The sequence below is a fragment of the Gigantopelta aegis genome, chromosome 3 (genome assembly GCF_016097555.1).
Source record: "Gigantopelta aegis isolate Gae_Host chromosome 3, Gae_host_genome, whole genome shotgun sequence".
NCBI lineage: Eukaryota > Metazoa > Mollusca > Gastropoda > Neomphalida > Peltospiridae > Gigantopelta > Gigantopelta aegis.
The window spans coordinates 65,275,438-65,301,115 of NC_054701.1; the positions used below are offsets into that span (position 1 = coordinate 65,275,438).

Genomic DNA, 25,678 nt, shown 5'->3' on the forward strand with positions numbered 1-25,678 from the left:
TTGTATGCTCCCGAAAAACGCTATAAAAGGCGAAGTGCAATTGGTCGATATTTAAATTGTTATTTATAGATGAAATGTCACCTGGACATGGGAGTCCACGCAATGCTGTTAGATCTACTGGCTAGACCCAGTATAGCTAATTTTAATCAGATTGGTATTTTCCCCACGTAATCGTTATTGCCTGGGTCATAACAACACCTTGAAAACGGTTACTGCACACTACTGACGTCACGAGTCACTATAGCAGCTGCGGGGCGGAACGTAGCCCAGTGGTAAAGCGTTCGCTTGATGCGCGGTCAGTCTGGGATCGATCCTCGTCTGTGGGCGCATTGGGCTATTTCTCGCACCAGCCAGTGCACCACGACTGGTATATCAAAGGCCGTGGTATGTGTTATCATGTCTGTGGGATGGTGCATATAAAAGATCCCTTGCTGCTAATCGAAAAGAGTAGCCTATGAAGTGGCGACAGCGGGTTTCCTCTCTCAATATCTGTGTGGTCCTTAACCATATGTCCGACGCCATATAACCGTAAAATAAAATGTGTTGAGTGCGTCGTTAAATATAACATTTCCTATAGCAGCTGCAAGCTTGTTTTTAAGGTCGATTGTAACGTGATTACAATAATATGTATTTAACGTTTGTTCAGAATCATAGTTTGTGAATAATAAATATAACATTCGCAAGAGTAGCATTCGGAATTTATGAAACTCGTTTGGGGAATAAAATAATTCCCGAACTCGTTTCAAAAATTCCGTATAGCACTCCCACTCATGCAATAATTATCTCTCTATATCTCTCTCTCTCTATCTCTCTCTCTCTATGTCTCTCTGTCTCTGTCTCTCTGTCTCTCTCTCTCTCTGTCTCTCTGTCTGTCTCTGTCTGTCTGTCTGTCTGTCTGTCTCTCTGTCTCTCTCTCTCTCTCTCTCTCTCTCTCTCTCTCTCTCTCTCTACATACATACATACATACATACATAGGCGATCTGAAGTGGGCTGGTCCGTAATACGGGGAGATAACTCTTTTGAACAACAATTTATTGTTGACATTGTATCACGTAGGCTTGTACGTTTTTGTTTCGCAAAAAACACTAATGTGGCAGATCAAAATACCCGTCGAAACGATGAATGATTTCAAATGAGTAGTATGGACTCGTAGTTTTATGGTTGCAGGTAAGAAGAAATGGAAAGTTAAATTTCATCGTAAAAAGTCTGCGCCAAGACGTTTTCTTCCGGGTTCGTTTCAAGCCGATGTACATGTCGTACGACCGTGGATAGCTCGAGTCGTGGGTGTGGCAGTCCTACAGGCGGATTTTCTAGGGGAGTGGCGGTTCTCTTAAGTACAAGCACCAGATAATGGGTCATGGAACATCCTTTCAACTCTGCCTTGTGTAGAGATACAATTTTGATAATGGAATACGGTATTGTTGTTCAGATTGTGAAAAAAAGGTCATTTCTTTAGTATTTTTGTTCTTACTTTTTTTCCAGATCTATGGCCACCTCAGCTGATTTCAATGACGACATATCCTGTACAATCTGTCTCAACATATTTACGAATCCACGGTCCTTACCATGTGGGCACACGTTTTGCCACAACTGTTTAGATGAGCACATTAACAAGACCGTCACTAGGAGCACATTCAGTTGTCCGATCTGCAGATACTGTGCCAGAATCGTCAGCAGAAACGATGATCAAGACAAGACTGAGTCCTGGCGGAACAATTCCCAATTAACTACGCACTCGTCCAGACCGTCGATGCCATGCAGAAATTACAAACACGTGAGATGTTAAATTTATCAGTGGGGCTAGGTTACCCGACGAATTACTACTACTACTGTTGTTTTTCGTTTCCGAAGCATATCTGTCTTATCAATTTATGTAGGATCATCAAACCTTGCATGCATTTACACCTTGGGATGGTGATATGTCGCTTACCGGTACCATAACTAGGTTACCGTGACCTACTTTTCAAGCATTACTGCACATTAACGTAAATCCTTACCCGGCCAATATCTTCCTTATCATACTTTGCATGTATGTACAACTTGGGATGGCTGTGTATTGTGTACCATAACCAGGTCACTGTAATTTACTGTTAACGGTCGTATCATGTACCTCGCTAGTACTCTCGTTTTTATATTATTATTTAAAGGTGCATTCTTAAAGTTGCAAGTGTCATATTTTGCTATTTTTACATGTATTTGTTATATATAACTACAAATTAATCTATCCCACTTATAGGCTTGGCATAATTAACTCAATGACATGCATATTAAAATTGCAATATGTCACTTATCGGAATCAGTAGTTTCCTTAGTAATCCTTGATGAAAAAATATGAAGTACATACAAAATCTTCAACTCTCAGAAAAGTTTAATTATATAAGTATGATTACTCATTCTTTCTGATTCTGGAGGGGTACAACCAACACGTTCTCCTCTTGTGTTTGTGGAATATTCTGAAAACATACATTGCAAAAAACAACAATTCTTTCAGCAAAAGGAGATTGTATAAAGATGTCCCCTTTTGCTAAATCTAGATTCACCAGTGACAATATATATATTGTCATATTATATGCAAAAACATGAAAGACGATAAAGACATTAAACGACAGTATAGAGCCCTTTGTGTATGTGCAAACATGTTGTTGCGGCGATTTGCAAAATGTTCAGAATCTGTTAAAACACAATTATTTGTAAGTTATTGTAGTAATTTGTACGCGGGTGCATTATGGGTGAAATTTACACAGGATACCATGAAGGATCTTAACATATGTTATAATAATGCATACCGATGGATGATCGGACAACGACGACCATACAGTGCCAGCAAGATGTTTGTCAGTCATCGAGTAAAAAGCTTTGGCGCTTTACTTCGCTCAACGGCATATTCGCTAAAGAGCTTAATCGAAACAACTTCAAACGACCTACTTGCCCACCTGCGGTGTACAACTGTGTACGTCAAATATGTATGTGTAAATCGCTGGAACAAGCTGCTGTATATTATATAATCAGTTTTGTATGTGATGTTTATATATGTTTCTATGGATCTCTGATCTGAAATAAAAATTTTATATATATATATATATATATATATATATATATATATATATATATATATATATATATAATAATAATAATAATAATAATAATTTTTAAATGTGTCCATCTCCATTTCTGTTATTAGTCAAAGGACTGCATGCACACTATGATCACACTGTCAGTATTCTATTGAATGATATAAGATCATCGAATTTTAAAATACAATGTACTTATATTAGCATTTGATTAGTCTTTTGTTTAAATTATGTTTTAACAGAATACATCAAAGCCCAGTTGAAAACGGACTGTGAAAACCTGGAGCGGTCATATCTGCTGGCAGGACGAAACACTGATCGACAATGTGAACAGCAACTTCAACAACTAGACGTGAATGTTACCCAGATTTCAGAAAACATCGATAAAACAGCGGACGAAACAATTGAACAGCTAACATCTGCAATTCGTTCTCATCAGAAGATCTTGCACCAACAACTCGTCAACTGTCATGAAACTGCTCAAACAAAAATACAAGAAAGATCCAGACGGACAAAAGCATTGTTAACTGGACCGAAAGACTGTTTAGCGTCCGTTGACCAATTGTTTAATGTCTCAACAGTTTCTGAGTCTGAAATAAAAAATGAGAGAGAAAAGGTTGAACTACTACTTAAAACACTGACAGGTTTTCACACATCCCAGGATGAAGTTTCTCCTCATAAAATAACCTTTACTAAATCTAACAATGTAATGAACATTTCCACCCATTTCGGTACGCTGAATCAAACGGAGGAACACACAGCGTCATCCATGAATGCATCAAGTGGATCCAGACAGGCACTCCAACAAATAGATCGAGAAAAAGACAGTCTCCAGCTTGTTACTACTATTAACGCAAGTCACAGCTCTGATACATTCGATCCCGTTCTGACAGCCATTGATGTCCTACGTGTAGGAGGTTCAGTGAAGATACTCGTTGCAGACAACAACAACCATTGTGTCAAGTCATTCAACCACGACGGCACACTGCACTGCATCTACAAACCCAACGGTATACCTAAAGGTCTTGTTAAGTTTCGTGACAATGAAGTGGTTGTAACTCTTCCAAGACAGAATCAGATTGTGTTTCTGAAGGTTGATGACAAAAACATCACTCTGATAAAGAGAGTGACAACTGTGAAGTCATATGCAATGATAACGGCTTTACCAAACTCCTGTCTGGCCGCTATTGGAAATATATGCTACGATTTACTTTTTCACATTATGGATCAGAACTGTAACGTGGTCTGGTCTGGATGTAATATTATACAAAATACGTATCCCTCGTGTATTACGGTGTTGGATGATTGTTTGCTGTTGCAGTCATGTTCACGTGATGTGAAATGTGTAACAACATCAGGTGACATCAGATGGGAGCTAAATTACACTGGTTTTGGGATCTGGGGCGGCATCACATGCGACAACAAGGGGTTCATTTATGCTACTGATTCTGATAAAAATGTAGTTGTTCAGCTAACATCCAGTGGTAAATTCGTACGTAACATCATCACCCAGAACCAGCTGTCTTGTCCCATGCCTATCTGTTACTACCATGATCAACTGTATGTGGGTCATACAAAGGGGGAAATAAAAGTTTTTACCTGGAAGACAAAATGATCAACTGTATATGGGTGAGAAAAATGGTGAAATAAAAGTGTTTACCTGGTCGCCACACAGGTGGACATGAAGCCTAGGAATGTATATTTAACAACACTGATCATATTTTAACTGCGATAGATGTCTACCATGTTCAACACTTTTATTCGGTCTACTGAGAACAAAATTATATTGCAGGTATACCACTCTTACTAAATTACTGCAAGGGTATATAATATGTACACTTTTTTTGACAAGGTCTATGCATGTATTTCATATTTACCTATTTATATACCGTTGTTGGCTAGACTAGTATACGGTGGGCTTAATAATAGAACATAATTTTTTGTTTATCTCTACAGGTATAAATAACAATATTTATTTAATATGTAAGTATCTTAGGAATATACTTTTTAAAGTGCACATTTAACAAAATTATTAATAAGTTTTGTGATTAACTTGGTAAAGATAATATCATGTTGAATATAATAATTTTAAGTGCACATTACATTTATTATTAATTTACATATGGCTTAATAGTAATTAATAGTTTAACAACATCAATAATAATAGTCATAATAATATTATCAATTAAAAGTATAATAATTTACACATTTTCTGATTCTCAACACTGCACACTTCATGCACTCAACATACTGTGCTTGGTATCACAAACATTTTGCACCCCTGTTTTGAAAATCTATGTATCTACTCTCATAACAGTTACATTATTGAAATATTCCACTGTGGAACAAACAAGATACTAATATTTATTAATTACACTGATATAACATTAATATTATGAAGTGAAATGCTGTCCAACACATATCTAGAAATATATGAAATAATACAGTTTGATATATATATATATGTAAGTAGTCAATTGGTCTGAAAGTTACACAAGTGAGACTGACATAAACTAAACTTATGTAAGTTAATAATAAATGTAATGTGCAGTTAAAAATTAATATATTCAACATGTGCAACGAATAGGATAGCAGACAGAAAATTAACAGTCATTGAAATAGGGCTATATTATAAAAAAAACTTTCTTATAATATTTATTTTGTAAAGTAATTCTATGTAACAGTCTAACTGATGTTTTGACACAAATGTGCTACCCCCCCCCCCCCCCCCACACCCACACACACCTATTCATTACTTTGAATATGAATGTCTCTATATTGTGTATGTGTAGTAGCTAAAACCAGTTTTGAAACAGGGTGCACATTTTAACAGTGTAGCTGTGTGAACTTAATGGTGGGAATATGATGGAATTTTGTGATCAATTATTAGTTTGCACCAATTATGTATGCTGTTAATAACTGATACTAATAAATGTAAATATAACTAATAGGGTACTTTCAAGTTTGATAATACACCTTTCATTTAATTTCAAATTATTTTCGTTCTTATATCCAATTAAGGTTCAAGCACGCTGTCCTGGGCACACACCTCGGCTATCTGGGATGTCTGTCGAGGACAATGGGTTAGTAATTAGTAGGTTAGTGGTTAGTGAGAGAGAAGAGGGTGTATGGGTTGGAGCCGGTATCGGGCTGCGAACCATGTACCTACCAGCTTGTAGTCTGATGGCTTAACCACTGCACTACCGAGGCCGGTCTCGTAATACACCTTTTTTGACCGCAAAACTAAAAGGGAAGTAACTCTGTTTTGCTTTGGTTGGAAACTTGTACTTGATTGATTGATCAGATGGTAAACGTGAATAATGCTTGTCCTTAATTTGTAAAATTGTACTTGATCAGCTGATTACTTGATTAAAGATACAGTGTGTGACAAACGTGATTAATATAGATATATCTTTATATGAACAACAGTTTGTGCGAAAACTTGGGTCTGTTTTAGTGACTATTTCCAACATAAAACCCAGGATATAATAATCATTTAACATACCTTACAAAAAGTTTGTTTTTGTTTAACAAAACTACTAGAGCATATTGACTGATTGAAGCATACATTTATTATTGGGCTTTATACATAAATAATGCATACATTGTGTCTATCGGCCTCGATGGTGTCGTAGTTAAATCATCGAACATAAGGCTGGTAGGTACTAGGTTCGCCTCCCGGTACCGGCTCCCACCCAAAGGCCACTACACCGACTCTTCTCTCGCCTAGCCACCAACCACTAACCCACTGTCCAGATGGCGGAGTAGTTTGCCCAGGACAGCGTGCTTAACCCTCAATTGGATATAAGCACGAAAATAACTATGAATGAATGAATGAATGAATGTTGCACATTAGGTGCAGATTAACAGTGTAAATGTAACCACCTTATGTTTTAGCAAATTCAGGTCATTGCAAAGCACTATAAGCTTATAATAATATTGCATTCATAAACACATTTGGCTTTCTTAATTCTGTTTAATAGTTGTGGTACATGTATATATAATGCTAGGATCAGACTACCAACTGCTAGCAGAAAGTTGGCCAATTTTCTGCTCTCATGACTTCTACGACTGTCCATTTGCGACTTCTACGACGGCCGTCGTATCCGATTCAAAAAATTAAGCGGCCATACATGGCCTCAGATTACAGTTATCTTCCCATTTGGTTGTCGAAAATCCGGAAATTTGACCGCGCAAGTAGTCTGCTGTTTGACTGTGATTATTTCATGGCAGACAGCTATGAAGTGGCAACTGTTTGACTGAAGTGACAGGGGATAGCATGTAGTTTGTAAACATGTGTAACTTGCTGACATTGAAGACTTGTTTGTGGTAATTCCGGCCCATGCAAAAGTAGTGCTTTTTGTGTAAAATGGGTGTACTCCGGCCTGGTTTAGAGGGTGTGTCTGTTTAAACCAATATGCTGGGAGAAAGAGCTGGACAACAGGAGTTGTCCTTTTCAGGGTATGTGTCCCCCATGCAGGCAAAGGTACATACAAAACTTCACGGGCCTGCTGATATTAATAAAAATGTTATAGCCACTAAGGCTATATAGAAACATATAGCGAAATTAATTGTGGTCTGAGGCCACATATGTTGCTAGTCTGAGCGCGCATTACAATTCAACGCGACGCCCAGTTGTTAATCTTAGCGCACCCGTCGTAAGTCGGGAGTTGGGGAGAATTAAAACGCAACCGTGGAGTTTGGCCAACTTTCTGCTGGCAGTTAATCGTCTGATACTATGTGCTATGTTCGTCACCAATAATGTCTATTAATACAGAGGAGTCTAATGACAGTTTTAATAAATAAGGTTATATGTATGCATTTTCTATGTACACTGCTACCGACCTACATGTATTCAAATAAAACTACAACCAGGTTGTTGTTTTATAATGCGAGTTCTGCTGTGGACTGTCACCGATGGGTTGGGTTTTTTGTTTGTTGTTAGTTGTTTTGTTGTTTGTTGGGTTTTTCTTCTTTTTTTTCTTCTTTTTTTACCTCTTCTGAACTGCAGTGAACAGATACAGAACAATTTGTGCTGAACTGAATTAAACACTTAACAGGTATTATGTTCTTCTCTTTTCTTACATACCCGTTGGTGAGAACACCATGCTTTATTTTTCATAGCACATGGATTATTTACACACGTGTGTGTGTGTTAACAATTTCAAGATATACGACCGGTTGCTCCTAGGTAATGACCAGGTCACCAATGCCATGCATCCAATAAAAAAACACACGGTGGAAATAGGTTACACTGTGACGTATAAAAGTTAACCTGACAACCATGCGTCTGTGACGCGTAAGTTAGCTACAAACGCAACGGCTGCAAATAACTTTTAGTTGAAAAAGATGCTAAAATTTGCTTAAAACCTGGTTTTGAGGATATGTAAGAAATAAAATAATACATTCGTGTCCGTTAGATACCATTTATCTCACAACATGTTGTTTAAAAACGTATCAAACTCGCTTTCGCTCGTTAAAAACATTTTAAAACAACTTGTTGTGAGATAAATGGTATCTAATGGCTACTCATGTATTATTCTCTATTTATGTTATGTTGTGATAAAAAAAAAATAATTACACTACACAGAGGACATACCCTAAGACTGATTTTGGGAGTGCGTCTTGATTCAATATATTTATTGTAAAATTACTTTAAATAACTTGTCTTACAATATTGACTGTAAAATTAGGTATGAGTGTTTTTGTGGGGGTTTTGTTTAGAGTCCGATATATTTTAACATGCACATATATCACGAAGGTTTAGATGTTGCTTTGTGCTTGTGTGTGTGTGTGTGTGTGTGTGTGTGTGTGTGTGTGTGTGTGTGTGCGTGCGTGCGTTTTCTTTTCCTAAAATTATTCTTTCTTTCTTTCTTTTTTTTGGAGGGGGGGGAGGGAGGTTGTTTCTTTTGACGGCGAGGGGTCATCGTAGTCTTCAGTTTAATCACATTTTCTAACACTTTTTAACTAGTATCTTTGCAGTTTTCGTTTTTATTTTGTATTCCCCTTTGGAATCATTGTATTATTGTATTGCACTCAAAATGTAGTTTGTACTTTACAGTATTTAACAAACGTAAGCTTTGTTTCTTTGCTTTGTTTTGTTATGCTTTGTTTTTTGTATTGTTGTTATTACAAGTGATTAGGTATAGCTGCAATTTACTTACGATTTGAAATGTGATGCGAATTTTCGTTTTGGTTTAAATTTTATAATTTCCAGAAAACATTATAGAGATATTCGGGCAAAATGTGGTAACCTGAGACCTTTTTACCGTGTATTTTTAGCATTCTAACCTCAAAGTTAGTTATAATACACGTAAAAATGCATGGTGATTCGTTTGCAGCCCTATATAATTGTTTGTTAGTAATACTAATATGAATAAATGTTGTTATACAGAGTCGGGCATTTTTGTTTAATTCGGACAAAAACCAGCCTCCCCCCCCCCCCCCCCCCCCCCCCACCTAAAAATATGGGAGCCCGTACGCCTATGCCCAGACAAATATGTGGTACTGGGATTGAAACATTGATAGCCCTATCTTATTTAATAATTAGGGAAATGATACGGATATTTGTGGTATATTCAGTAGCAGTAATATTTAACATGGAAACATAGCTTTATGTAATACACTCACACACATGCGTAGCCTACACACACACACACGCACGCACGCACGCACGCACGCGCACACACACTTTTGGAAGTAAAATGAAAAACAAAGTTGAAGAAAGATAAAGATTTAAATTTCAGATTTTCAAACTAAACAGTAGTAAATTTTGTGTTGTAATAAATAATTGTAGATTAATATGTTGTCATGTTGTTTTTAGGAATCAGGGCCCCGTTCCACGAAGCGATCTTAACCCTAAGATCACCTTAAGTGCATAGCTACCTTATGTACTTAAGGTGATCGTAGCACTAAGATCGCTTCGTCGAACGGCGCCCTGAACCATAATCGTATATTATACATACATGTCTGGGACACAGGTCCTGAAACGTCTGTACATGCGTGCGTGCGTGAGTTGTGTGTATGGTTAAGCCTACAACTTGTTGGACGTCAATCAGTTAACAGTTGTCATCAAGTACATGTATCTTCATCTGATAGAATATTGATTTATTAATCATCGACTATTGGATGTCAAACATTTGGTATATTGACATATAGTTTTAGAGAGGAAACCCTATACATTTTTCCATTAGTAGCAAGGGATCTTTTTTTATGCACCATCCCACAGACAGCATAGCACATGCCACGGCCTTTGATATACCAGTCATGATGCACTGGCTCCAAGAAGAAATAACCCAATTGGTCGCACCGACGAGGATTGATCTTAGACCGACCGTGCATCAGGTGAGCGCTTTACCACTGTGCTACGTCCCGCCCCCTCGTCCGATAGGTATGCGACTCCCATAAAAGTATGATCAGTACACCTAAGAAAGGACCATCGTATGCTGTGGTAAAAACAAAAATCGGCCCGACAGTTTAAGTAAGGTAAGTCGAGTATTGCAGATGGTCTACGGTTAGGGATGTGACAATACATCGAACTATCGATATATTGCGATAGGAAGTGCCTCGATAGCAATGTGTCAGTAATTTTCAATAGTATGCATAGTGAAATATGGTCCGTGGCGGTTCCCCAAAGAAGGAAATGTTTTATTTACACATTTCATGTACGGTTATATGGTTTCAGATATGGTTAAGGACCACACATATATTGAGAGAGGAAACCCGATTTCGCCACTTCATGGGCTACTATTTTTGATTAACAGCAAGGGATCTTTTATATGCACCATCCTACAAACAGGGTAGCACATACCACGGCCTTTGATATACCAGTCGATGTGCACTGGATGGAACGAGAAATAGCTCAATGGACCCACTGACGGGGATCGATCCTAGACCGACTGGGCATCAAGTGCTTTACCACTGGGCTACGTTCCGCCTCGTTCCCCAAAGACGGCCTCGGTGGCTATCGGTCTACAGGCAGGTAGGTACTGGGTTCGGATCCTAGTCGAGGCATGGGATTTTTAATCCAGATACCGACTCCAAACCCCGAGCGAGTGCTCCGCAAGGCTCAGTGGGTAGGTGTAAACCACTTGCACCGACCAGTGATCCATAACTGGTTCAACAAAGGCCATGGTTTGTGCTGTCCTGCCTGTGGGAAGCATAAATAAAAGATCCCTTGCTGCTAATCGGAAAGAGTAGCCCATGTAGTGGCGACAGCGGGTTTCCTCTCAAAATCTGTGTGGTCCTTAACCATGTCTGACGCCATATAACCCTAAATAAAATGTGTTGAGTGTGTCATTAAATAAAACATTTCTTTCTTTCGTTCCCCAAAGAAGTGTAAGAAATTCTATACAAATTACAATCAATAATAGGGAAGCTAGCGTTTTGCTCGCATTATGACCAGCTTGTTTCCAGAACATAGTTTGCCCCTAACTATTTGCCACTTTATCCCACATTATACATTGTAGCAGTTTGCTCCAATTGTTTGTTTTTTCATCAGATATTTCTGGTATTAAATAAAGATGATTTTTAGGGATGAGTGAATTATCTTCAATTTATGTTTGTGTGTGTAGGGGTGTGTGTTAAGGTATACAATTAGGATTACTGTTTATTTGGTAGATTACGCAAGGCAAATCAAATAAAATGAAAATCAAATAAGCTCCGTTATTCATCTGTAATACAAACAAGAAACAAATACTTCTATCAACATATTTATTAATCCTGATTCTGCACATACTAACACTTATTAATTACACTGAATATTAATATGAATAAGAAATGAGATGATGTGCAACACAAATCTACAGACAGGCACATGTGCAGGAATTTTACAAGGGAAGGGGACCGTCTAGACTGGCGAGCAAAGTTTATGGGGGTGGGCGGGGGGGGGGGGGGGGGGGGGGGGGGGGGTGGGGGTCGAGTCATGCTCCCCTGGAAAATATATTGGGGGGAAAAAAACACAGAGAAAGAAATATGCTTGAGAAGGGTTTTGTTTTTTCAATCCCGAAACTCCCCACTGCATACATGCCTGACAAAGACTATAAATATTAAATGATACATTTTGTTACATGTCTGTTAGCAGAAATTCGAAGAGAAACAAATTTAATATTTTTTCATGAAGTTTTGTTACATGTCTGTTAGCAAAAATTCGAAGAGAAACAAATTTAATATTTTTTCATGTAGTTGTACCACATTCTTGCACACAGTGCAAAGATTCCGTCCCAGGCCACACCACTGGCCTTGACAGAGCTGTGGCCTGTGAGGGACGTGCCCGATAACCATAGGGGTAAAGGGGCACGTTAATAAGAATTCAGGATCAGTGCAAAGATTATTAGGATAGCAGACAGAAAATGAACAGTCAAGGAAAGAGAGCTAGATAATAAAGGCCCACTTTCTTATTGTATTTATTTTGTAAAGTATTTCTCTGTAATAGTCTAACTGATCTTTTGAGATAAACATACTGTTGTTGTTTTGGGTGGGGTTTTTTTTTTTTTATCCAGGTTGATGCATACATTTATGATTCAGCTTTATACATAATGCATATATATATTGTGTTGTCTCATGATAAAAATATTCCTGGATTGTTCAACACTTCCAGCGAATGTATTTGTAAAACACAAGTGAACCTATAAACGTTGGACAAAATCCAAGCATGATCAACTTTAAAAGATAAACCTCACATTGAATAAAATTAAAATCATGATGAAACAATAAAACAAACTTAATGACAAACTGTGCTGGCAAACTATAACATGTCACTGATCACCTGAAGTACATTATCAAACCAATATCTGTGTAAATCACTGTTATTAGCAGTAGTAGTACATACTGTTATATGGAAATTATACTCGGGGCTTCTAGATTATGGTAGCCCCACTCTCATGGCTAGTGATATTCAATGTTGGGCTAGTAAATAACTACCATTGCCATGCCCGATGGTTAGTGAATTTGTTTTGGTCAAATGCTGTAAATATGAATACCCATCTTCATAAATCAAGGCTGATACATGTCGTCAAGAAATCGTGCCACAAAATGCTTAAATTTAATTGGATGCGATGAGATCTGATTGCAACGAATTGCAACGCTCCTTATAGATTCCCTTGTTATTGTAAACAAAGATGGCAGCGTCAGCGTCCGGCGATTAATTTTTGATATTGCTTTCAAGATTGTCACATGTTACCGATGCTGTGATTGGTCAGCGATGTCATCGTGTAAGGGACATAATCGGATTTACAAATTTTCTTCCAATAGAGGGCGCTAGTAGTGGATATCAGTAATCTTGACTACATGTATCAAGGCTGAATACGAGGAACGAATATTAGCCTTGATTTATGAAGATGATGAAGCCCTTTCCTCCCCTCATATCTAAGGGTTTTTAAGCTCCATCTAACTACTTTAGATAACATATCCAATTATTCCTATTAGTAAAATTGTATTTACTTAAGTAGGTTTAGTAAATGTTTTAAATCACTGATCCCATGGCTAGTGGATTTTTATCACAATTCTAGAAGCCCTGTTAATACATTGGAAATTATTTTCAACTTTTAACCTATTCTAGTCTTTGGTGAAAGACTCAAATTTGTCTGAACTCAATGGATGATGTTATAAAAGCATATTCAATCTACCCTGCCAATGCTCACAAATACAAGATTATGGATCCAGATCAAGAAGTTGTTTTGTTGGAGACAGTTTCAATAGAACTATCCTTCAAGAATCTACATAACAAATTTGCAAAATGCATGTTTAAAATATAATTAATACACAAATGTTATGTCACAAGCAATGTGTAATTCACAGAATTATGGTTATAGTCTACTGACAAATGAACACAGATAGTTAGTAAGCACATTCAACAATTAATGCACCATGTTGTATGGGTGATGAAATGAAGGTTAACATGTGTTTCTGGTATACACGATGTGTCACATTAAACAATAAATGCACCATGTTGTATGGGTGATAAAATGAAGGTTAACATGTGTTTCTGGTATACATGATGAGTCACATTAAAATGTTTGTCAATGATGCTATCGAACAATCGGCATGTGATCCTCTTCGTGGGCATGGGGATCAGGATAATCTGTGAGGTCAAGGGTCAAACTGTTGCTGATGATACAGTCACCTTGCTGGAAAATAAATGAAATGATTGTTTAATGATTAAATCTGTTTTGTTTAACAACACCACTAGAACACATGGATTTATAAATCATCGGCTTTGGATATCAAACACTTGGTAATTTTGACATAGTCTTAGAGAGGAAACCCGTTACATTTTTCCATCAGTAGCAAGGGATCTTTTATAGACAGGATAGCATATACCACAGTCTTTGATATACTAGTCGTGGTACACTGGTTGGAACAAGAAATAACCCAATGGGCCACTGATGTGGATCGGTGCCAGACTGACTGCGCATCAGGCGAGTGCTTTACCACTGGGCTATGTCCCACCCCTTGTTTAATGACACCTCAGCATATTTTAAACTAGTCATTTGCTAAATAAAATGGTTATTTTGACACTTTGGAGATAAACAGACCGAGAGAGGGAGAGAGAACAAAGACAGAGAGAAGTAGGACTTCAATTTCAACTTCAGTGACTTTCTTTATAGAAGAAACAATAAATGTCATTTGTAAATGAAACTTGTATTTGCAATAATTCCGCTATTAGAAGCTATATAAAACTAAAATTGTATGAAGCCAAGAAATGACACAGACGACACTGTTCTAAAATTAGGGTAACTGCATCCTCAATGGCAGGCTGTCTGTCCCCGGACACTCACCTCTGGGTATATACCAATCAGAGAATCGGAACGGTTGTAGAACTCCTCTTTTAGAGAAATCACGATGATCTGAAAGTGGTTCTGTGATTGGTCACGGATGTAAGCTGCAACCTAGGATGAGAAACAAACAGTGTAAGCCCATTCTAGCTTATAGATGATGTATTATTTTAAGAAAACAACAATTGGAATTCTTAGTTGCAAGAGTTTTCTATAAAAATTTACAATAATTTCTGAATAGACGTTCTAAATACCATGATATATAATTGTGTTCATTGTCAGAGAACAACTCAAAATGTCATTTGATATTTTTAAAATCTCAATTTGTCCAATAAAACAATCAAATTTTATCTTTTTCTTATGATAAATGTTGTTACCACTTTTAAAAAAACATTCTGACCATACTTTCACTGTGACTATGGACACATTCCATTATTTACATGATGGAGCATATTCTGGGTATTCTATTTTTCTATATCAGGCTGATATTCAGTGACAGCGAGAAACACTGAAGGAAGGAAGGAAATGTTTTATTTAACGACGCACTCAACACATTTTATTTATGGTTATATGGCGTCAGACATATGGCTAAGGACCACACAGATATTGAGAGAGGAAACTCGCTGTTGTCACTTCATGGGATACTCTTTTCGTTTAGCAGCAAGGGATCTTTTATATGCACCATCCCACTACCAGGATAGTACATACCACAGCCTTTGTTACACCAGTTGTGGTGCACTGGCTGGAACGAGAAATAGCCCAATGGGGCCACCGATGGGGATCGATCCGAAACAGACCGCACATCAAGTGAGCACTTTGCCACTGGGGCTACATCCCACCCGGCAAGAAACACTGAGGTTTGCAAACTATTTGACTGGTCCCCAATGTGGTCATTTGGTTTAACGTGAAGCACATGAACCAGTTTAACAAATATTTGTCTGCTCGATTTGGCTGAACTCAGTGGAGGGAACATTCTGTTTTCAAAATGTTCATTATCAACAGTGCTAATCAATTTATGGCGATCTCTAAAACATGCATGACAGATTTCAATGTGGTATTAAATAAAATATTGCCTGTAGATGTGAAATACCTTGCCAATATTAGTGTTGTCTAGTGCAGCATCAATCTCATCGAGAACAAAGAAGGGAGCTGGTTGAAAACTGAAAATAAAACAAGAGCAATGAGGATATAACAGATGCATGCAGAGTAAACACAGATACGCCACACAGTAGTCTCTATTCATACTCTAGTGTCAGGCATGTATGCAGACACCCCCCCCCCCCCCCTCCCCGCTCCAAGAAAATGTGATGTTCCCGTTTTGTAATGAAGCCCAAAAATCCCACACCAAGACATTCCCATAAAATGAGTTATTATCTGAACTCTTTCACCACTAAGTTTTACAGACTTGACCTTCCCTGCACACTGAGTTTAAATAGCAGATTTATGATCATGTTTGTTAAAGTGCTGTTCCAGATGTATGATGTATTGAGCTATATTAATCAAGATATTATTTAATATGATTAGAAAATTAAAAAAAAAAGAATTTTAAATTTATATATCGGTATATTTTCCATTTAAAAATATTCCCCTGAAAAACAGAACCAGCTGAATTCGTTTCGGGAATTTCCGTAAGATTTGATCCGTGACGTCACGAAGGGAAATCCTTTCGATAGTCAGAGCCATTGTTCATTGCTTCTTTTGTGTTTATTATGGTTAAACGGCGTGTTGTTGGCGGCTGTAGCAATACAAAAGCCGATAAATTTAGCCTTCACGCATTTCCTAGTAATGTTGCTGTGAGAAATCTGTGTGTGAATTTGATTAAAACAACGTGAAAATACTGGACAGGAAGAAAATGCCGGAGACCGTTGTGACTGCAGGCACTTTAGTTTCGATTCGTCCGAACTGGCTTGTCGGCTTAAGCGAGATATGGGAATACCATGTGTTATGACTTTTAAAAAAAGATGCCGTACCAACAATTTTTCTGCCAAAAAAAAAAAAAAAACAGCCGACGCCATCCACACCGAAATGACCTTGGGGTGCATATCGTCAATGTCCCAAATTGCGTTATGCTTTCAACTCCGGTCAGTTTGTTTTTTCATGCACGGTTCGTGCAATCATCGAGATCCGATTTGTTGTCGTTTGCATCTCGTTAATTTGTGAGATTTTTCTTTACATTTCGAGAACATTAAAACAAAGTACAAACAAGTAAGTATCTATAGCCTAGTCCGTCCCATCCTACAAAAATGTAGGGTTTTTTTTGTAAAAAAGAAAGAAAAAAAGAAGCTAATTTTGTATGCATCTTAGAAAACAATCGGCTCAGAAATAAATGACTTGTAAATTCCATAGTATGAAAAAAGGTGTTCCCTGTAAAACAGACTATAAATAAATTAAATAAATTTTACTATACCTTCCCACAAAGAAAACCTTTTTTCATACTATGGAATGTGCTATACGTTATTTATTTCTGAGCAAACTGTTTTCACAACTGCACACACAAAAATAGTATTGTTTTGTTATTTCCAAAACACTTTTACTCTTTTTTTTTAAGTCAAACTAAACTGAAATTATTCACACAAAAAAACATCTTCATGGATGGATGGGACGGACTAAGTCGTTTTTGTTTATTTCTTCAAATTAAAATAAGTTATTTATTTCTGAGCAGACAGTTTTCACAACTGCACACAAAAAATAGTATTGTTTTGTTATTTCCAAAACACTTTTACTCTTCTTTTATTTTTTACGTCAAACTAAACTGAAATTGTTCATTAAAAAAAACCCCATCTTCATAGAGGGATGGAATGGACTAAAAGTCGTTTTTGTTTATTTCTTAAAATTACCGATATCGGGTCCACTTGACTCGTAGAATTCAAGAGTTATTTATCGTCTTCTCTACTACATCACAAGTATTAGAACATACAGTGTAGCAAAATAATTCGCACGAAAAGCTAAAGAACAAAACAAGAATAAAAGTTGTAAATTAGTGGTAAGCTGTCCCCACGACCATTTTCATCGTCATCTGTCAGGCCGGTGGTTCGTCGGAAGATATTCCAGGTTCAAACTGATAAGGCATTATTTGTTGTGTTGCACAAATATTAGTCCAGTTGTTATTACTACACTATTCATCATCGAAAGAAGAATCGCATGATCAATGAGCTTGGCAGTCGCTGTCGGTCCTACTTTCGCTTGCGCTAAAAGTCATCTTGTGGTAGGTTTCTGTGAAGCGAGTTCCCTTCGTGACGTCATGGCTATTTACAGGCAAATGTTTTTACTGAGAATTTTACTCGGTCATTTCCGGCAGTGTTCTACGGGAGTGATGTTTTAATACTTTTATGGGGCATTTTCGTAATTATTGATTTACATATCGGTGTAAAATATTATTGCAATGAATTAAGAAAGCATTTAATTGTGGGATTTGAAATTTTAGTGTATGGTCTGGCACAGCACTTTAAAGGATAAAATTACTTGTTTTATCATTAATTTTAGTTAAAGGCTATACATTTCCAGAAAGGTGAATGGATGGCTGTCTAGATAAAAAAATAATACTTTGAAAATGTTAGATTCAACAGGTATAAATCTGGTAATTACAGGTAAACTATGCATATTACTCACCTATTTGAGTAGGTAGGACTGGTAATTTAAAAAAAACCCAGTACAAATGTTTTTCTTGTTGGATAATTAATTAATTAACATTCCAGTTATAATTTTAAAAATATATTTACAATGCTTTTGCAAAATTAACAAGCCATAATAAGCTTTCATTTCATCGACAGAAACATCATACCACACACCTTTGTTGTTAGCAGGATCTGTATCACGCTTTTTTTTGGCATTTCATGTTGGTAAATTACACAATTTTTCCATACACTGTATTGGAATAAAATAGCAAAAAGTACTCTATGGCGTTTGTGTTGTCGTCAAACACTTTTACGGGCCCCGGATTTTTAGTAAACGTTGATCTGCAGGTAACCGAATATGGCTCATGTGTCCAGGTAAACTCAGGCGCGTGGTAAAACAGTGGCAAGTCATCTTGTAACTCGTCATCGGTATCATTTTCTTCTAAATTGCCATGTTGAATGACATTTCGTTTACGATTGCCAATCTCGATTAAATCAAATGCACCAAAGTCCATATTATCCCACATTTCATCATCGGAAAACTCATCATCTGAATCGCAACCATTGTTTTCAACAGACGAAATTTCGTCACCTCGGTTCATGTTTAATTACAGTCAGAATATCAGTATAAACTTGGAAAAACTCATTCAAAATTCGCTAGAACATGGGCGCAGCCATTACAGTGTGTCACATGGCAGCTATGGTCGCGCGAGATTTTGTCTAATTATAATATTGACGCGTCAATCGGCGCCAGATATGAACAGGTGTTACAAGCTGCTAAACCGGCCTGTCGTGCTGAGAGGCACTGGACCAGTATACCGGCCTGTCGTGGTGAAAGAGTTAAGGAATGAATGAACAAACAAACGAACAAACAAATAACAAAATCCTTATCGTAAGGTTACCATTTCATTATTTTAGCACCCAAATCTCGGGAAATGAAAGGAATAATTGTTATTAAACCTCAGCATATTTTAAACTACAGATATTTAGAGTCTAACACATGGCTATTTTGACAACTGATCCAGAGTAGAAAGGAAACCTACTGATGCCAAATTGGCTACTCCTACTCATAACCCACTGAAATACATCATTATTGTTTAGCTTTTTACAACAAAATATATATATATATATATATATATATATATATATATATATATATACTCTTCAAAAGAAGAAACGCAAAACCACATTGTCGTAACATTTGGAGAATTGATTTAATTATTGAATGGTGAGTCCGATAATTACCAAATGTTGCAGGATTGTTCACAATTCACTCTAGTCCATTGTGAGTAAGTGATAGGACACACCACCAAGGTCAAGGTCATCTGGAGTCAATACCGGGTGTGGCCTCCGCGTGTGTTGACAACTGCCTGGCACCGCCTGCCCATTGAAGCAACCAGAGTACGGATGACGTCCCGGGGGATGGTGGCCCACTCGGCCTGCAAGGCTGCTGCCAGCTCGGGCAGGGTCTGGGGCTGTGGTTGTCGCTGTGTGAGGCGTCGGTCCAACTCGTCCCATAGATGCTCAATTGGGTTCAAATCCGGTGATATCGATGGCCAAGGAAGGACATTAATGTTGTTGTTCTGTAGGAAAGCCGTTGTGAGACGTGCTGTGTGAGGCCTGGCGTTGTCATGTTGGAACACTGCCTTGGCGTTGGCCATAACTGGAACGATGTGTGGCCGGAGGATCTGGTCAATGTAGCCCTGTGCATTCAGGTTGCCCTGCACGTGGACCAGGTCAGTTCTGCCAGTGTGTGAGATGGCTGCCCACACCATGACACTACCCCCGCCGAATCTGTCCACTTCCTGCACGCAGTTTGCTGCATAACGTTCACCACGACGCCTATACACGCGACATTTTCCATCATGACGTCGGAGCAGAAATCGGGACTCGTCACTGAACCAAACCTGTCTCCATCGCAGTTGAGGCCATTGTCGATGAATCTGGCACCACTGCAGTCGGAGTCGACGGTGTTGTGGTGTTAAGATGACACCTCGAACTGGACGTCTGGCACGAATTCCTACCTCACGTAGGCGGTTCCGTACGGTCTGGTCGGATATCCTGCGCAAACCTGGTATTGCTGCGGCTGTGGAGGTGGCAGTAGTCAATCGTTCCCGAAGGTGGCGTACCCGGATGTAGCGGTCCTGCCCGGGGGTAGTGACCCGTGGTCGACCAGATCTAGGGAGGTCACGTGTTGATCCATGTTGCTGGTAACGGTCCCACAGTCTGGAGCTGGTGCTTGGGGACACATGGAATGCCCTGGCAACGGCCGTTCTGGATTCGCCTGCGTCTAGTCGGCCGATGGCATTGTTTCTCTGCGGTTCACTGAGACGTGGCATGTCCTGGATTGTCAACTGTCGGCCAGATACAGAGGCCAGGCAAGCGAACACCCTGCACTTTTATACTGTCGGTGTTCATGTTGCACGTGCAGACAACGCACGTGCAGTGGTGACATGGTTTGCACGTGGCTGCGTTTTTGCGAATATTCACATTTTGGAACTTTATTGTACAGTAGCTGCATTTTATCGAATGTAACCGTGGGAATGTGTTTGGGACATGCAATGACCTTATATTCACAAAGCATGAACCGGTAGGAAACATAAAATCGGAGTTATAACCCATTTGTACCCTTTTGGTTTCTTTTTTTGAAGAGTATATATATATATATATATACATACGAGTCCCAAATATACCACAGTACCCAGTACTACCACAGAATTTGATGTATCATGCTTTCCATGATTAAGTCCATATTTACAAAACTCAAGCACTTTTCAAGTACCACCAAGAAAATCAAGGATTTTTCTAGATCTGTGTGAACCCTGTAAAATATCTGTAAGTTTTTCATTGGTTTTAAGATTACAAAATTCCGACATCACAATAAAGGCTTGAGTGGAAAACAAATCCCTTCCTAATTAAATGTTCACCTGTGAATGGCGAACAAGAGAGCGAGAGCTGCGACGGTTTTCTCTCCTCCAGACAAGTTATCCATGGGTCGGAAGCGTTTCCCTGGGGCCACGCAGTTATAGTTGATACCGTCCAGATACGGCTCTTCGGGGTTCTCGGGACCAAGGAACGCCTGGGCACTCTGATTTCTGGCAAGAGCCTGCAGGAGAAGAAAAACATTTGTTTTGTTTAACGATAACACCACTACAGCACATTCATTTATTAATCATCGGCTACTGGAGATCAAACATTTGATACATTTTGACATATAGTCTTAGAGAGCAAACCTACTACATTCTGTTCATTAGTAGCAAGCGATCTTTTATATGCACCATCCCACAGACAGGGTAGCAAAAAGTTTGTTTTGTTTAATGACACCACTACAGCACATTCATTTATTAATCATCGGCTACTGGAGATCAAACATTTGGTACATTTTGAAATATAGTCTTAGAGAGCAAACCTACTACATTCTGTTCATTAGTAGCAAGTGATCTTTTATATGCACCATCCCACAGACAGGGTAGCAAAAAGTTTGTTTTGTTTAATGACACCACTACAGCACATTCATTTATTAATCATCGGCTACTGGAGATCAAACATTTGATACATTTTGACAAATAGTCTTAGAGAGCAAACCTACTACATTCTGTTCATTAGTAGCAAGTGATCTTTTATATGCACCATCCCACAATCAGGGTAGCAAAAAGTTTGTTTTGTTTAATGACACCACTACAGCACATTCATTTATTAATCATCGGCTACTGGAGATCAAACATTTGGTACATTTTGAAATATAGTCTTAGAGAGCAAACCTACTACATTCTGTTCATTAGTAGCAAGCGATCTTTTATATGCACCATCCCACAGACAGGGTAGCAAAAAGTTTGTTTTGTTTAATGACACCACTACAGCACATTCATTTATTAATCATCGGCTACTGGAGATCAAACATTTGGTACATTTTGACATATAGTCTTAGAGAGCAAACCTACTACATTCTGTTCATTAGTAGCAAGCGATCTTTTATATGCACCATCCCACAGACAGGGTAGCAAAAAGTTTGTTTTGTTTAATGACACCACTACAGCACATTCATTTATTAATCATCGGCTACTGGAGATCAAACATTTGGTACATTTTGAAATATAGTCTTAGAGAGCAAACCTACTACATTCTGTTCATTAGTAGCAAGTGATCTTTTATATGCACCATCCCACAGACAGGGTAGCAAAAAGTTTGTTTTGTTTAATGACACCACTACAGCACATTCATTTATTAATCATCGGCTACTGGAGATCAAACATTTGGTACATTTTGACAAATATAGTCTTAGAGAGCAAACCTACTACATTCTGTTCATTAGTAGCAAGCGATCTTTTATATGCACCATCCCACAGACAGGGTAGCAAAAAGTTTGTTTTGTTTAATGACACCACTACAGCACATTCATTTATTAATCATCGACTACTGGAGATCAAACATTTGATACATTTTGACATATAGTCTTAGAGAGCAAACCTACTACATTCTGTTCATTAGTAGCAAGCGATCTTTTATATGCACCATCCCACAGACAGGGTAGCAAAAAGTTTGTTTTGTTTAATGACACCACTACAGCACATTCATTTATTAATCATCGGCTACTGGAGATCAAACATTTGGTACATTTTGACAAATAGTCTTAGAGAGCAAACCTACTACATTCTGTTCATTAGTAGCAAGCGATCTTTTATATGCACCATCCCACAGACAGGGTAGCAAAAAGTTTGTTTTGTTTAATGACACCACTACAGCACATTCATTTATTAATCATCGGCTACTGGAGATCAAACATTTGATACATTTTGACATATAGTCTTAGAGAGCAAACCTACTACATTCTGTTCATTAGTAGCAAGTGATCTTTTATATGCACCATCCCACAGACAGGGTAGCAAAAAGTTTGTTTTGTTTAATGACACCACTACAGCACATTCATTTATTAATCATCGACTACTGGAGATCAAACATTTGGTACATTTTGAAATATAGTCTTAGAGAGCAAACCTACTACATTCTGTTCATTAGTAGCAAGTGATCTTTTATATGCACCATCCCACAGACAGGGTAGCAAAAAGTTTGTTTTGTTTAATGACACCACTACAGCACATTCATTTATTAATCATCGGCTACTGGAGATCAAACATTTGGTACATTTTGACAAATAGTCTTAGAGAGCAAACCTACTACATTCTGTTCATTAGTAGCAAGTGATCTTTTATATGTACCATCCCACAGACAGGGTAGCAAAAAGTTTGTTTTGTTTAATGACACCACTACAGCACATTCATTTATTAATCATCGGCTACTGGAGATCAAACATTTGGTACATTTTGAAATATAGTCTTAGAGAGCAAACCTACTACATTCTGTTCATTAGTAGCAAGTGATCTTTTATATGCACCATCCCACAGACAGGGTCGCAAAAAGTTTGTTTTGTTTAATGACACCACTACAGCACATTCATTTATTAATCATCGGCTACTGGAGATCAAACATTTGGTACATTTTGACAAATAGTCTTAGAGAGCAAACCTACTACATTCTGTTCATTAGTAGCAAGTGATCTTTTATATGCACCATCCCACAGACAGGGTAGCAAAAAGTTTGTTTTGTTTAATGACACCACTACAGCACATTCATTTATTAATCATCGGCTACTGGAGATCAAACATTTGGTACATTTTGACAAATAGTCTTAGAGAGCAAACCTACTACATTCTGTTCATTAGTAGCAAGCGATCTTTTATATGCACCATCCCACAGACAGGGTAGCAAAAAGTTTGTTTTGTTTAATGACACCACTACAGCACATTCATTTATTAATCATCGGCTACTGGAGATCAAACATTTGGTACATTTTGAAATATAGTCTTAGAGAGCAAACCTACTACATTCTGTTCATTAGTAGCAAGTGATCTTTTATATGCACCATCCCACAGACAGGGTAGCAAAAAGTTTGTTTTGTTTAATGACACCACTACAGCACATTCATTTATTAATCATCGACTACTGGAGATCAAACATTTGGTACATTTTGAAATATAGTCTTAGAGAGCAAACCTACTACATTCTGTTCATTAGTAGCAAGTGATCTTTTATATGCACCATCCCACAGACAGGGTAGCAAAAAGTTTGTTTTGTTTAATGACACCACTACAGCACATTCATTTATTAATCATCGGCTACTGGAGATCAAACATTTGGTACATTTTGAAATATAGTCTTAGAGAGCAAACCTACTACATTCTGTTCATTAGTAGCAAGTGATCTTTTATATGCACCATCCCACAGACAGGGTAGCAAAAAGTTTGTTTTGTTTAATGACACCACTACAGCACATTCATTTATTAATCATCGGCTACTGGAGATCAAACATTTGGTACATTTTGAAATATAGTCTTAGAGAGCAAACCTACTACATTCTGTTCATTAGTAGCAAGTGATCTTTTATATGCACCATCCCACAGACAGGGTAGCAAAAAGTTTGTTTTGTTTAATGACACCACTACAGCACATTCATTTATTAATCATCGGCTACTGGAGATCAAACATTTGGTACATTTTGAAATATAGTCTTAGAGAGCAAACCTACTACATTCTGTTCATTAGTAGCAAGTGATCTTTTATATGCACCATCCCACAGACAGGGTAGCAAAAAGTTTGTTTTGTTTAATGACACCACTACAGCACATTCATTTATTAATCATCGGCTACTGGAGATCAAACATTTGGTACATTTTGAAATATAGTCTTAGAGAGCAAACCTACTACATTCTGTTCATTAGTAGCAAGTGATCTTTTATATGCACCATCCCACAGACAGGGTAGCAAAAAGTTTGTTTTGTTTAATGACACCACTACAGCACATTCATTTATTAATCATCGGCTACTGGAGATCAAACATTTGGTACATTTTGACAAATAGTCTTAAGAGAGCAAACCCGCAACTTTTTGTTGTTAGTAGCAAGCGATCTTTTATATGCAACATCCCACAGACAATAGCCAATGCCACAGCCTTTAATATACAAGTCATGGTGCACTGGCTGGAACGAGAACAGGAGAAGCAATTCATTCTGTTTTGTTTAAAATCTTTGTTTCCATCATTTAAGCCAATATTGAATAATATATAATTTGCTATGACCCAACCAAGTGATGAAAACTGCAAGAACTCTTTTACCTTTTTTCACCAACATTTTTTTGTTTCTAATTTTAAATCTTATTTCAAAAC

At 37.8% G+C, this 25,678-nt stretch overlaps 2 protein-coding genes across 2 annotated transcripts in view; one reads left to right on the forward strand and one right to left on the reverse strand.

Annotated features, from left to right (window-relative positions):
- The first annotated feature begins 1,037 nt into the window (after positions 1–1,037).
- LOC121368435 lies at positions 1,038–7,329 on the forward strand. Its single transcript, XM_041493165.1, has 3 exons — positions 1,038–1,167; positions 1,483–1,774; positions 3,314–7,329. Exons 2-3 carry the CDS (start codon positions 1,756–1,758, stop codon positions 4,684–4,686), a joined length of 1,392 nt encoding a protein of 463 aa, XP_041349099.1. The 5' UTR covers positions 1,038–1,167; positions 1,483–1,755; the 3' UTR covers positions 4,687–7,329.
- Positions 7,330–13,288: 5,959 nt separating this feature from the next.
- The window catches only part of LOC121368436 (structural maintenance of chromosomes protein 1A-like), a 40,060-nt gene continuing 27,670 nt past the window's right edge, over positions 13,289–25,678 (reverse strand). Inside the window, exons 25-28 of the mRNA XM_041493166.1 lie at positions 21,387–21,565; positions 15,936–16,005; positions 14,849–14,959; positions 13,289–14,197 (exon numbers count right to left, since the gene is read on the reverse strand). Of these exons, the coding sequence (XP_041349100.1) occupies positions 14,099–14,197; positions 14,849–14,959; positions 15,936–16,005; positions 21,387–21,565 (459 nt within the window). The 3' untranslated portion in view covers positions 13,289–14,098. The remainder of the gene's footprint in view (positions 14,198–14,848; positions 14,960–15,935; positions 16,006–21,386; positions 21,566–25,678) is intronic.